Source organism: Prorops nasuta, unplaced genomic scaffold, assembly GCF_024137725.1.
Source record: "Prorops nasuta isolate Cenicafe-Biocafe unplaced genomic scaffold, Cenicafe_Pnas_1.2 PNAS00007, whole genome shotgun sequence".
NCBI classification, from domain to species: domain Eukaryota; kingdom Metazoa; phylum Arthropoda; class Insecta; order Hymenoptera; family Bethylidae; genus Prorops; species Prorops nasuta.
The window spans coordinates 6467857-6482516 of record NW_027116804.1 but is presented as its reverse complement, the minus strand read 5'-3'; the positions used below and the strand labels follow the sequence as shown (position 1 = coordinate 6482516).

Sequence of the window (14660 nt, the reverse complement as noted above, 5' to 3'; positions counted from 1 at the left end):
CCTCGCAAGTTATTCTATAACAAATTAACTGACAGTGATATTAGTGAAGAGGCATATAATCATGCTAAGGAGGCATGGATCAATTTTCAAATACAAACACTTGGGGAGTATAGCGATCTCTATTTAAAAACTGACGTATTATTACTGACAGACGTTTGTGAAAATTTTCGCGATAGCTGTATGGAAAATTATAATTTTGATCCTGCACATTATTTTACACTCCCAGGCTTCACTTGGGATGCAATGCTTAAATATACTGGAATAAAATTGGAACTTTTCACTGATGTTGAAATGTTGCTTTTCGTAGAACGCGGAAAACGTGGTGGTTTGAGTCAGTGCTCTCACCGCTATGAAAAAGCAAACAATCGGTATATGAATGATTATGACTCAACAAAACCAAGCAAATATTTAATGTACTATGATGTAAATAATCTATACGGATGGGCAATGTGTCAAGCTCTACCTACTCATGGATTTCGCTGGATTGAAGATACTAACAACTTTGATATCTCTAGCATACCTATAGATTCATCTGAGGGTTTTATTTTAGAGGTAGACTTGGAGTATCCAAGCGTACTTCATGATAATCACTCTGACTTGCCATTTTGTCCGGTACGTGAGGCTCCGCCCGGAGCACGACAGAAGAAGCTACTTGCAACTGTCGAAAATAAGGGGCGTTATGCTATACATTATCAGGCTTTACAACAATGTATTCGTCATGGAATGGTACTGAAACGTATTCATCGCGGATTAAGATTCCAGCAATCTGCATGGCTAAACAAATATATAGATTTAAACACAGGTTTGCGGGCTGCATCTAAAAATGAGTTTGAGAAAATTCTTTTCAAACTAATGAACAATGCAGTGTTCGGTAAGACGATGGAAAATGTAAGAAATAGAGTTGATGTGAGGCTAGTTAGTAAGTGGGAAGGAAGATATGGAGCAGAAGCATTGATATCCCAACCAAATTTTCACAGTAGCGCCATATTCAACGAAAATTTGGTTGCGATAGAATTAAAAAAATTAACGGCGAAATTTGATAAACCTATATATGTAGGTATGAGTATTGTAGATATTTCAAAAACATGTTTATACGAATTCCATTATGAATATATGCTTCCAACGTTTGGTATTAATGTAGAGCATTGTATACCGATACAGATAGTTTGATATACAGTATCGAATGCGATGACATTTACACGATCATGAGAGAAAATCTTTCAAGATTCGATACTAGTGATTATTCGCCTAATAACCAGCATAATTTACCTCTAGTAAATAAAAAAGTGCCTGGTTTGATGAAAGATGAGAATAACGGGAGAATTATGACTGAGTTTATTGGACTGAGATCGAAAATGTATACATTTAAAATACAAGATAAAATTTTTAAAAAAGCTAAGGTCGTTAAGAGTTGCGTTATCGCTAGAAAAATAACGTTTGAAGATTATAGAGACTGTTTACAAAATTTTACTGTTCATATCCATAATCAAAATTTAATTCGTTCAAAATTGCATAATGTTTATTCAATTGTACAGCAAAAAATTTCTCTTAGTCCACATAATGATAAGCGCTATATTGTACAAGGTACTGTATCAATTCTACCATGGGGTCATTATAGGATAAATGAAATAGAATTAAATAAAGTAGATTTAAATGAAGATTAAATAATTGCTTCTTTATTAATAAATTGTATGTTCGAGATTGGGAGGAGCAGAAAATGTTGCGAAGTAGATTCCGCATTTCTCTGTTATATCTCCCATCTCTATTGCGCTCACAATAGACGGATAGACCGACAGCGTCTAGCCGCTCTATCTGTCCCTCTCTCCGCGGCGCGCTTGCGCGTCTTCTGGCCCTGGCGCGTCGCGGCCGCGAAGCGACACTACTTGCGCGCTTGGCCACTAGGTGGCCAGCGCCCGCGGCAGCTCTCTCGCTGGCAAGATTAGTGTCGCGTAATTATATAGATGGGTCCTTGATAAGGACCCATCGCACCTCAGCCTTGCTCAACCGACTGCGTAGCAGCAGCAACCGCAGCAACAGAAACCAGCTTTTGTTCGCCTCCACGGCACCTAACTGACGCCTCAACGGCAGCGCCTCCACTTGGCCAACTTTTTGGATACTTTGGTAAGTATCACCAACCACCCACTGCCTTCCAAGAGGGGACTTCCCCTCTGCGGCATTTCCTCCCTCCTAAGGGAAATTTCTCCGGGGACTGCCCGGGAGAAGTTAACCCTCTCCTTCCCCTCCACGCTGCCTCCGAGGACTACCTCGGACCCAGTGTTCCGACCCTCAAATCCAGGGCTCTCGACGAGTCGGGTAGTGGGAGGGGTAGAATCACCCTAAGGGTTGGGGTGGCTCGGAGCCGCTAGAGCTCTTGGAGAAGGCGGCCGAAGGGTAAGGGGACTTCCCCTTCCCTAAAACCACTTCTCCAACTTCGCTTCCTCCCGTGGCTGGGGATTTTACTAGGGAATACCCTAGGAAAAATTGTCCAGTCAGGGAGTTTCTAAGTCCGCGTTCCTTTCTGGGGAATTCGAGTCTACGGTTATTGGGAATCTTCGTCTATCGAAATTCCCTAGAATCTGACGACGACAAATTCCCTAGAAAGCCGATCATCTTTGTCTAAGCGGTTCCTTTTGTAAATATTGTAAAATTTTGTATAATTTTATTTATTTGAATAAAGACTCTTTACCTCTTACATTTGTCTTCGAACTTTATTCTCAGATATAACCTTCCCTTCTGACCACAGGGCTGGAACCTACTTGGGCACTGTCTCGCACAAATTTTTGGTCCTTCGAGCCGGATTTCCGGCAACAAACGTTCGAAGTGCATCAGTGTTCCTGAGTGGGCATTCCGTACTGTGGTTTGGATTGTGGTTTGTTCTGGAATAGAGTTTCGAAATGGCTAGCGCAGGGGAATTATTAGAAGCAATCAATTACGTGCCCATGATTCGGGGTGAATTCGTTCGGTTGGTCGTTAACATCAAGAAGCGTGGAGTGCACAATTTCACCCTTCCCTTCTTGGAGGATAGGCTAGCAGCCTTAGAGAAGTGGCTTAACGTGTTGCATAAAACTCACGTTAAGATCACTACTCACACTAAACCGGCCGAATTAGCTAAAATGGAGTACGTAACCGATAGCTGGTATCAAGCGGCCTTTGATGCCCATAGTGACGCGGAAGAATTCATCCTAGGACATCTAGATGAACTTCGACCCAATCAGGGTATGTCGGCATCAGGTCCCACTGCGCCTTCAGGCGAGATAAACAACATTAGGCTCCCAGTTATCGATTTACCAAAGTTTTCCGGGGATTACTTAGAATGGAACAACTTTTATGAAACGTTTAGTTCCATTGTTCACGACAAAGTGTATGTCTCCGGTCGGGACAAGTTCCATTACCTAAAATCCTGTCTGCAAGGAGAAGCAGCAACGGTCATTAAATCTTTAGCGATCACCTCCGAGAACTATGAGATAGCATGGGACACTCTGGTAGCTCGGTACACTGACAAACGAATGATCACGGATACGTTCTTAGATCAGATCTCGCAAGTACCCATGCTTCGGGGTGACAATTTTAAAATTCTGAAGGAAGTTAGGGACTCTGTTACGGTTGCTCTCAACGCCCTTAAAACTATGGGTTACGGCGTCGATCATTGGGATCCCATCATTGTTCATTCACTGAAGAACAAACTGGATGACACCCTCCGCTTGGCTTGGGAGATGTATCTAGGAAGCAGCAAGGATTATCCCACCTTTCTTCAATTTTCGGAGTTCTTGACGCGACACATTAACTCATTGCAATCATTAGGTAACAAACCTAAGACTTCCAAAAAGGAATCCGGGAGATCCTTGAAGTCACAATCCGCGAGTGTGAATAGTACCGGTTGCGCTCATTGTGGTAGTAACCATCTCTTGTATCAGTGCAAGGACTACCTTGCATTGACCCCTCAGGCTCGATCAAAGTTTGCATTTTCACAGAACCTCTGCATCAACTGCCTGAGGCCAGGGCATAGTTGCTCCAATTGTTCTTCTTCGTCACGCTGCAGGAAATGTAGTAAAATGCATCATACGTTGTTGCATTTTGACAAATCTGGCACCGGGGGGAGCAAGTCACGGGGGACTACCCCTGCGGCAAACTCCGCTTCTGAGCCTGAACCCTCTAGCTCGCATTCTACAACGCATCTCAGCGTTACCGATACACGTTCAGTTCTGTTGGACACGTTCTCTGCTAGAATCGATGCTCCTGACGGTTCTCGTATTATAGTCCGCGGACTTTTTGACACGGGCTCAGAAACTTCCTTTATCTCAGAAAATTTAGCTCAGCAGTTACGAATACCGCGAAAACGTATCAATGCTACCATTCATGGTGTTGCATTGACTTCGGCTCAAAACGTTCGAGCAGAGGCACAGATTACCCTTCATTCTCTCTCAAGACACGGTGTTTCGTTGGATGTAACTGCAATAATCTTACCAACGATTACTCAATATCTCCCTCCGACTTATTCTCGATCGTCTTTTCCATCGCTTAGTGGAATCGATTTCGCTGATAATTTCGCTTCAACCAAGGTTCCAATTAATGTGCTCATTGGTGCAGATTATCTCACGTCGGTGGTAGAAGGCCCGTACATTAACTCTCCTGATAATTCGTTACGAGCCCAGCGGACTATTTTCGGTTGGATCGTAGCTGGAGTCGTACCTAAGGCGGGTCACTCTCATAGCCTCACGGTTCATCATTGCTTTGACCTAGAGAACACTCTTCGCGATTTCTGGGAACTGGAAGAAGTTCCTGAAGTCAAACCCATGTCCACAGAGGACTCCCTCTGTGAACAACATTTTGTGGATACGGTAACACGCACCCCCTCGGGGCGTTTTGTCGTCGCTTTACCTTTTCGATCCGACATCGAAAAGCATAGTCTAGGTTCTTCTTCTCGGGTAGCAGAGAAAACCTTATCACGGATACTTCGGCGATTGGAAACTTCTCCAGACCAGGCTGAAAGTTATTCTCAATTCTTACAGGAGTATATTATGTTGGGACATATGTCTCCTGTTCCTATGAACTCTGATTTTCGCGTCTTCCTGCCTCATCATGCAGTATTTAAGACCGATAATCAGAAGACAAAGATTCACGTTGTATTGAACGCATCTTCTAAAACCTCTACTGGCGTCTCGCTTAATGATACGCTATTCATTGGACCCAAACTCCAACAGGACATCACGCGGATCCTGATGAATTGGCGTTCCTTTCGATATGTAGGCGTGACAGACATTGTTAAGATGTTCCGACAGATTCTTGTGCGTTTTGAGGACCGCAAGTATCAGAACATTTTATGGAAGACTGATTCCGGTGCGCTTCAGGCTTTCGAACTCAACACGGTGACCTACGGTACGGGACCGTCACCGTTCTTATCCTCGCGAGTTTTGCGCGAATTAGCTTACACGGACGGAGCTAACTTCCCTCTCGCACAGGATGTGTTGTTAAATTCTACTTATGTAGACGACATACTTTTTGGGGCCCATGACTTAAAGCAACTTAGTTCGGTCAGGGAACAACTCATCGCTCTACTGGCGAAAGGGGGCTTCTCCTTAAGCAAATGGGCATTCAATCAACCGGGGTCTTCCCCGCTTGAACCTACCGAGCTGCACTCTTTCTTTGAGGATCCTGCTGGATCAAGTAAAGTCTTGGGCATATATTGGGATCACGGGGATGATAGCTTCCGCTTCCGTGCTTCTCCTTCTCACATTGGTGTACTAACCAAACGCATCCTCTTATCAGAGAATGCCAAGATCTTCGATCCATTGGGATGGATCTCTCCAATAGTCATCACCTTAAAGCAGTTAATGCAATCCACCTGGTTGCTTAAACTCTCTTGGGATGAAGAAATTCCCGAGCCTATTCAGTCAAAATGGCTCAAGTGCTATGAGCAGCTCCGAGACTTACAGACTTTACGGATCCCACGGTGGACTGGACAATCACTTACTACTAGAAACCGCGAATTAATTGGATTTTGCGACGCCTCAGAGCTTGCGTATGGCGCGGTCGTTTATGAACGCCTCACTGATGAGGACGGTCAACTCTCGGTACATTTAGTAATGTCCAAAACAAAGGTCGCTCCGATCAAGACCACTTCAATCCCTCGTCTGGAGTTGGTCGCCGCTGCCCTTCTTGTCAAATTATTGGTTCACGTCAAGGGAAGCTTGGTCGGGAGTTGTGATGCGATTCGTTGCTATTCAGATTCGCAGGTCGCTTTAGCTTGGATAGCAAAGCAACCCGTACATTGGAAGACGTTTGTGGCCAATCGCGTTTCATATATCCAAACACATTTATCGGAAGCCAGCTGGCATTATGTACCCACTAAATCGAATCCTGCAGACTTGTGTTCAAGAGGAACCAGTGCTCAGCAGTTATCAGAGGACTCACTTTGGTGGCATGGGCCTGCTTTCCTCCGTGAGCACACCGTAAATCCCGTTCAGATCTTTGAAACCGCGGAAGAACGTCGGAAGGTAGCGTTAACCGGTCAAATGAACAAAGCCCAGTGTTAGTTTTTTGATAAATTTTCGTCTTGGTCTAAACTGGTCCGAGTTATGGCCTATGTTCTTCGATTTGTCCAGCGGACCAGGAAAACCGGCCAATGGGAGGACTCCCTCCTGTCCGCTTCAGAGATTCGCGATTCTATAGTCGCTATCGTACAGGTGGTTCAACGGACACACTTCGCCGACGAGCTTTCAGCCTTGAATCATGGGTCACGTATACCGTCGCACTCAAAGCTTCTTTCATTATATCCGGTAACTGATTCACAAGGAATCCTAAGAATAGGGGGGCGGCTTCGGAACGCCGAAATTTCTGAACAAATGAAACACCCCATTATTCTTCCGGATTGCCACTTAACGGCCATTCTTATTAGGCAAACTCACCTAGATACACTTCACGGGGGACTGCAATTGACTTTGTCTACGTTGCGACAAAAGTTTTGGGTCGTGAATGCACGCACTCTAGTAAAGGCATGCGTTCATAAATGCATCACGTGTGCCCGCGAACGCGCTAAACTCGGCACCCAACTCATGGGTTCACTTCCTGCCGCTCGGGTTTCTCGCAGCTTTACCTTCGAACACACCGGAGTAGACTATGCCGGGCCCTTTTTGATAAAATTACACCACGGTCGCAATGCCAAGTCCGTCAAATGCTACGTGGCGGTATTCGTATGCCTAGCTACCCGTGCTGTTCACTTGGAACTCGTCTCCAGTCTGGACACCGAGGCCTTCCTCGCCGCGCTGACTCGATTTATCTCTCGTCGTGGAAAACCCGCCGTCATGTATTCGGACAACGGCCTTAATTTTCAAGGAGCGGACGCTGAACTAAAACGCGCCTACCGATGCTCCTTAGAAGCTGCACGCGCTCAGAACACCGATTCCATCAGTAAAATCGAGTGGAAATTCATTCCGATCGCTACTCCCCACTGGGGCGGTCTTTGGGAAAATGCCGTAAAAAGCATGAAGCACCACCTGAAGCGCTCCCTCGGAGTTTTCGTGCCTAATTTCGAGGAAATGGCCACACTATTGACCAAAATTGAGGCCTGTTTAAATTCACGACCTATATCGCGGTTACATGATGATCCAGAGTCGTTGGACGTACTCACTCCGGGGCATTTTTTGTCAGGACGGGCGTTAAATTCCCCACCTGAATTATCCACCTTGGATTTACGCGAATCATCATTAAACCGTTGGCAAACCGTGAATCGAATCACCGAGACCTTTTGGAAGAAGTGGTCTTCCGAATACTTACACACTCTGCAACATAGGCCGAAATGGCAGAACTCTAACTCGGAATTCGGTGAAGGAGATTTAGTGCTTGTCAAAGTACCTAACAATCCTCCCCGTATGTGGACCTTGGGGCGGATTCTCAAACTAGTTCCTGGGGTGGACGGAGTAGCTCGCGTAGCTGTCCTTAAAACCGCGAGAAAAGAGATTCAACGGAGTCTCTCGCAACTCTGTAAACTCCCCTCTTAGCCTCACTTTGGGTCGTATCAGGGTCTATCTTCACCCTGCTTTCCGGCATCCTGGGACTCTTCAGGTTGTCATCTCTCCTTCTCAAGCTTCCTGGGACTCTTCAGGTTGCTTAACTTTCTTTTCCTGGTTTCCTGGGACTCTTCAGGTTACCACCTCCTCTCTCGGGCGTCCTGGGACTCTTCAGGTCGTCCTGTTTCCTGTTCCAAACCTTCAGGAACACTTTATGATTTCCGCCATGTCTTTTCTTCCAAAACTCCAAAAATACTTACTGAGTCTTCGCACTCATCATTTACCTTTTTGGTGCAGCGAGATTTGATCATGGCGGATTATCCCTGTGCTCAACTATTGGGCATCGGATATGAGGACGAGGGGGACGACGTCCTCGAGTTACATGCCCCACGGGAGGAATCTGAGTTTCGGCGGTTGTTCGGCAGTATCTCCCCGGAGGGGCTAAAGGCGCCACCACCACCACCGCCATGGAAACCACTGTCGAACCCGCGACGTCGGAGGCCCGTGGTTGCCGCCCAGAAGCGCATTGCCTCGACGAACTGGGCTGGGAAAGTCTTAGACGATCCCAGCGCCAGGGAACTCGAGCGCAATGCGCAAAAAATTATCGTAAGGGCATTCGGGCAAACCATAGAGGTGCCCCTCTACACGGCCCTCAAACTGAGGCGCTGGAAGGCCTGGGCCCCCCAGGGCAAAATCACCCTGAGGTGGTCACCAGCGTTGGAGCTTCACTCCGCCAAGCTCCAAGTGAAGCCCAAACAATAGTCGTCTCGTCCCTATCTGTTTTATATCTTTTATTTTATTTTTTTTTGTAAATAAATTTGTTTTAAAATGAGTTAACTTTCTTCTTCCTTGTCTTGACGCTATCGCGTCAACGGGGGGAGTTTGTTCGAGATTGGGAGGAGCAGAAAATGTTGCGAAGTAGATTCCGCATTTCTCTGTTATATCTCCCATCTCTATTGCGCTCACAATAGACGGATAGACCGACAGCGTCTAGCCGCTCTATCTGTCCCTCTCTCCGCGGCGCGCTTGCGAGTCTTCTGGCCCTGGCGCGTCGCGGCCGCGAAGCGACACTACTTGCGCGCTTGGCCACTAGGTGGCCAGCGCCCGCGGCAGCTCTCTCGCTGGCAAGATTAGTGTCGCGTAATTATATAGATGGGTCCTTGATAAGGACCCATCGCACCTCAGCCTTGCTCAACCGACTGCGTAGCAGCAGCAACCGCAGCAACAGAAACCAGCTTTTGTTCGCCTCCACGGCACCTAACTGACGCCTCAACGGCAGCGCCTCCACTTGGCCAACTTTTTGGATACTTTGGTAAGTATCACCAACCACCCACTACCTTCCAAGAGGGGACTTCCCCTCTGCGGCATTTCCTCCCTCCTAAGGGAAATTTCTCCGGGGACTGCCCGGGAGAAGTTAACCCTCTCCTTCCCCTCCACACTGCCTCCGAGGACTACCTCGGACCCAGTGTTCCGACCCTCAAATCCAGGGCTCTCGACGAGTCGGGTAGTGGGAGGGGTAGAATCACCCTAAGGGTTGGGGTGGCTCGGAGCCACTAGAGCTCTTGGAAAAGGCGGCCGAAGGGTAAGGGGACTTCCCCTTCCCTAAAACCACTTCTCCAACTTCGCTTCCTCCCGTGGCTGGGGATTTTACTAGGGAATACCCTAGGAAAAATTGTCCAGTCAGGGAGTTTCTAAGTCCGCGATCCTTTCTGGGGAATTCGAGTCTACGGTTATTGGGAATCTTCATCTATCGAAATTCCCTAGAATCTGACGACGACAAATTCCCTAGAAAGCCGATCATCTTTGTCTAAGCGGTTCCTTTTGTAAATATTGTAAAATTTTGTATAATTTTATTTATTTGAATAAAGACTCTTTACCTCTTACATTTGTCTTCGAACTTTATTCTCAGATATAACCTTCCCTTCTGACCACAGGGCTGGAACCTTCTTGGGCACTGTCTCGCACATTGTATGTTACAAAATATTGTTTTTATTTATCCATGAATTATGTGTATTATTGAATCCTAACCACTTTACAAAGACTTTGTCCCCCTTCTTACGTAATACCTTCTCAACTAGATATACATTAGGATTAGCAGTTTTTAAAAGTTCATATTCGTAGAATCCACCATATATATCTGTACCACTAGAATCCCTTAGTAAATATGTAACAGGATTTGTTTTCTGCACTTTTATAATTTCAAATATTTCAGTTGTCCAATTTGGTTTGTAGCCTTTAGCAAATACATTCTTATATTTACTGATTCGTACAAAATCACCGACTTTGAACTTGGCTCGACCAACGATCTTTATATTACTGAATACTGTTGCTAAGAGCTTATTAGCATGTTCAGGTTTCACATCGGCTGGACGCATTCCTATAGTACGATGTTTTCTTGAATTGTATTCGTCAACCAGTTGTTGTAGCATAGCTCTCCACTTGTAATTTCCATTCAACGTAAATCCTTTCCACATTTCTGTCTTCAACGTTCGATTCCAACGCTCGACTATGGTTGCTTTCAATACACTGTATGTTGAGTAATGATTTATTCCATGCTTTTTCATAAGCGATTGGAAATCACTATTATAAAATTCCTTGCCATCGTCGGTCTGTAGATTTTTCGGACATCTCCCACTCTTCAGGATTTTCAGCAATGCAGCTGTCACTTCCCTGCCTGACTTGGTTTTCAGGGCTATTGCCCAGCCATATTTCGACAATGCATCAATAACTGTGAGAATGTAGTGGTAGCCTGCTTCTGCATAGTTTCTCATGTCTACCAGGTCTGCTTGCCAGAGGTCATCGAAGCCTCGTATTATTACCCGTCTACGTAAAAAGTTCCGTCTGGCAGGCACATGCAACTCTTCTACCAATTGTTTCTTCTCCTCACTACTCATAATTATTCCACTACGTGTTATGTTTACAGCAGGTCATCAAGCACTGGCGGTAGTATAAGTTTCTTCAAGGCATAATTTATATCGTCTTCTCTATTCTTCTCATTTGCAAAATCTTTTTTTGCCAGCTGATTAGAGAAATATTCTACAACATTTTTCAATCCAACAATCATATAATTTGGTAATTCCTTGTCTTTTCGATCCAATTTAAATTAATTTTGATCGACTTTATCAATCAATTTATCGATTCTTATACCAATTTCATCAATTTCATCGATTTTTTTTATTAGAGTTGTAAATTTTTCCTTAAGAATGTTACATTTTAGGTAATAGTGAGTTAGCTTTTCACTGTATTCAAACAATTCTCTCATTAAGCTATCACGTACAGTCATCGAATTACGTAACAGAGCAGCCATATTCACCGCACTTGTCTCATCCGTAACATCACATTCTAAGTTTGAAATTATTTTCTTCTTGGCATTAAATGCATTCTTTTGTTTATCAAACTTTAACGTATCATTATCAATTTTGTAGAAATAATTTCTCACTTTACCGGTATTGAAACCAGCTCCAAATTTATTTATTGTCATAGTGAAGTAGTACGTTGAACTGAGAAAATCTTGAAACTGCAATCTCTTTTATATAGAATAACGCTTTCTTCTCTTATTTAGATCCTGCCAATTTGTAACTATTATGATCGATTTTATCATTCGATTTTTCGATTCTTTCATCAATTTCGTCGATACGTTTTTTCAACAGATTTGTCATATTTTCCTCAAGAATTTCACATTTTAATGCATATTCATTCAGCTTCACACTATATTCATTCATTTCTTTTGTAAAGCTATCACGCAGTGGTGTCAAATTACTCATCAGAACACTGATATTCACCGCACTTGTCTCATCAGTAACATCAGATCCCAAGTTTGAAATTATTTTCTTCTTGGCATTAAATGCATTCTTATATTTATCAAACTTTAACGTATCATCATCAATTTTGTGAAAATAATCTCTCACTTTCCCAGTATTGAAACCAGCTCCAAATTTATTTATCGTCATAGTGAAGTAGTACGTTGAACTGAGAAAATCTTGAAACTGCAATCTCTTTTATAAGATGATACCTTCTTCATGGAGCTCCTCAATTATTGACTGTATCTCATTATGATGATTCGTATGACCAGCAGCAGATGATGCAATTAATAGTTTTAATCGCTCGACCAGTTCGTTTGGATCGTTCCAATGTACATAGCTCACGGGATTATTATTAACACGCATATATCCCTTGCCTTGTACAAGTTTTGTCTTCGGTGGAAATAATTCACTAATTATTTTCTTCCATTTATGTCCCTTATTCCCACGAAGTTTTCCTGTACTAATGTTATCTGCTCTGTGCACATTAGTTTGAGAAAGAATACTTTTATATATATCTAAATCATCTTTAGTATAGTCTTCAGGTTCTTTCATGAAGATCAATTCAAACAGACCTTTCGTGCCAGGATAATACTCCTTATCGATAATAATAAAATTACTGTAATCATCAACAATAAAAGCACATTTCGCAAGCCACATTTTATTCGTCACTTTATCTAACTTAACTCCAAAATTACTGTTAATTTTATCCTTAGCATTATTCGTCAACAATTCTATATATTTGGATGCAATTGAACCAGACTTTATCGTACTTCGATTAGCATCTTTTACATCCTCGATGGATGTATGCACAGGTAATTCTATTTGTTTCGCTAAATCTTGCGTGCCATATTCATTATTCTTCTTCACCTTCTCCTCCTCCTCCTCCTCCCCCTCCCCCTCCTCTTCATCATCTTCCAGAGAAAGGTACTGTGTTTCGTGCGAATGTGGATATTCCTGTTCATCATCCGATGAATGACCTTGAACGTTAATTCTGGAGCTGCGTATGAAATCTTTCTGCTGTGGAGTCGATGTGAGATAAGACTTTCTTCGTTTCATCGGAATTATGAAAGATTCCTCGTGTGAGAGAGATCTCTTTATAGGTTCCATTTTCATCTCATGTTTCGGTGCAACGAAAATTGCTTGATTATTTTCGGTGAGCTTCTTTAATGGTTCAACTATTGGTTTAAAAGTTTCATTTAAACTGTCTTCCATCATTACTCTGTCTGATTTGAGTGCGCGATATTTTTGACGAATTACTTCACTTGCCTCAGCAATCCTCTTTAGAAGCTTTTTCTCCTTCATTTTGTAAAGCTATTCTCTATTCAATATATACACTTGTTCAACGTTCAAGGTTAAACTAACATTTTTGACCATTAACATCACTCTTTAATCACAGCATATTTATTGAAACCCTTTCGATATCGTCCATTTTGCATTGCACTGACTTTATCAATTACTAAAAATCCATAATCAAGCTTCCAATAATTTGAACACAATTCACAAAATTTTTCAAACGCCATATCTGTATTTACATGTTCGTTATATATATATGTTTTAGGTTAGTTCCATCTTGTTTAAAAATAATTAAAAAATTTGCATTATCACGTATTAGATGTTTTGGTATCCTTGCATATGTCTGACAAAGATAAAAGCAATCAATCTTAGAATGTCTACCCATGGAGAAGTAGTCTCTTATATTGTCTTGCTTATCGGTTGCAACATCATCAAATATGAAAATTGAATTTGGTAGTGCTTCAGCTACTTTTATAACCTCACAATAATTAGAAAATAGGAAATAACTAATTTCTTCATTGTCCGATAACAGTCGCTCCAAGTATCGATATTTTGGTTGCTGCAACGATTTTGAATAAACGTATAGGTTTTCAAATCTCACACCCTGAGGGCTTTCTATAAGGCTCAGCAATACATTTGTTTTTCCACAATTTGAAGGGCCACAAACTATACAGCGTATGGTTGATGGGAGTAGAGGTCCGTGACGTCTCATGCATTTATCGGTCGTTCGGTAATCTATACTAGAAACACGAATACCGAGCGGCTGCTTTACGAAGTCCATGACTGAAAACTCTGTGGTCATACAACCTATTTATAGGAATGAAATGAATTGTTTGATCAGTTCTCATCATGCCGTTATTAGTGTTAGATGTGTCAAGTTTGGAGGAATTAACCGCTGAGCAGTTTGAATACATACCGAAAATTTTACTTTTAAAGTACTTTCCGCGTAGTATTCAAGAGGTTTGGAATAAATTGCCTGAACATATTCGTGCAGATCCTGAAGTACAACAATATCGCTGGTGTTTTAAACATCATAATCTATCTAATAAAGATCACATTGATGGACCGCTCCCTTCAATAAAAGATTGCTGGGCTTGTCAGCAAACTCTGTGTGAGAAACAGAAAGAAAGTTCCACATGGTAAGCTACGGTTGTGGAACTTTTTTCAATAAAATACTGAATAAATTACCGTTCGAAGTACACATACCTGGCTACAATTATTGCGGACCAGGTACTCGACTTCGAGAACGGTTAGCACGTGGTGATCCTGGTATAAATCCTCTAGACGAAGCCTGTCGTGAACACGATATCGCATATTCAATATATAAGGATCTGTCACCACGTCACCAGGCTGATAAAGTTCTTGCACAGCGTGCACGAAAACGTATCACTGCTAGTGACTCATCTTTACGTGAACGAGCAGCTGCAGCAGCAGTCTGGGCATCCATGAATGTAAAACGAAAACTTGGCTTAGGCCTACAAGTGCATGGAAGAAGCATGAAGAAAAGAAAAATTTGTGTACCGAAGAAACGAGAAGGTTTATTGAGGAAAAAGCAATT

General features: G+C 42.9%; 3 protein-coding genes across 3 annotated transcripts; all 3 read left to right on the top strand.

Moving 5' to 3' along the window:
• The first annotated feature begins 2894 nt into the window (after positions 1–2894).
• Positions 2895–3579, top strand: LOC136775001 (uncharacterized). Its single transcript, XM_066729477.1, has 2 exons — positions 2895–3482; positions 3529–3579. The coding sequence occupies exons 1-2, from the start codon at positions 2895–2897 to the stop codon at positions 3577–3579; spliced, it is 639 nt and encodes a 212-aa protein (XP_066585574.1).
• A 47-nt stretch (positions 3580–3626) lies between these two features.
• LOC136775000 (uncharacterized) lies at positions 3627–6533 on the top strand. Its single transcript, XM_066729476.1, has 3 exons — positions 3627–5526; positions 5872–6277; positions 6377–6533. Exons 1-3 carry the CDS (start codon positions 3627–3629, stop codon positions 6531–6533), a joined length of 2463 nt encoding a protein of 820 aa, XP_066585573.1.
• A 42-nt stretch (positions 6534–6575) lies between these two features.
• LOC136774999 (uncharacterized) lies at positions 6576–8313 on the top strand. The gene is made up of 4 exons (XM_066729475.1): positions 6576–7633; positions 7790–7965; positions 8019–8101; positions 8143–8313. Exons 1-4 carry the CDS (start codon positions 6576–6578, stop codon positions 8311–8313), a joined length of 1488 nt encoding a protein of 495 aa, XP_066585572.1.
• The last annotated feature ends 6347 nt before the right edge of the window (positions 8314–14660 follow it).

Bases quoted from the DNA above. Each gene is read 5' to 3' on its own strand.
- LOC136775001 (XM_066729477.1), top strand. From the start codon at position 2,895: ATGGCTAGCGCAGGGGAATTATTAGAAGCAATCAATTACGTGCCCATG. The intron at 3,483-3,528 runs GTAGCTCGGTAC...ATACGTTCTTAG, and splicing joins AGATAGCATGGGACACTCTG to ATCAGATCTCGCAAGTACCC.
- LOC136775000 (XM_066729476.1), top strand. From the start codon at position 3,627: ATGGGTTACGGCGTCGATCATTGGGATCCCATCATTGTTCATTCACTG. The intron at 5,527-5,871 runs GTTCGGTCAGGG...CTTGGGATGAAG, and splicing joins CCATGACTTAAAGCAACTTA to AAATTCCCGAGCCTATTCAG. The intron at 6,278-6,376 runs GTTTGTGGCCAA...CTTGTGTTCAAG, and splicing joins CAACCCGTACATTGGAAGAC to AGGAACCAGTGCTCAGCAGT.
- LOC136774999 (XM_066729475.1), top strand. From the start codon at position 6,576: ATGGCCTATGTTCTTCGATTTGTCCAGCGGACCAGGAAAACCGGCCAA. The intron at 7,634-7,789 runs GCATTTTTTGTC...TCTGCAACATAG, and splicing joins TTGGACGTACTCACTCCGGG to GCCGAAATGGCAGAACTCTA. The intron at 8,102-8,142 runs GTTGCTTAACTT...GGGACTCTTCAG, and splicing joins AGCTTCCTGGGACTCTTCAG to GTTACCACCTCCTCTCTCGG.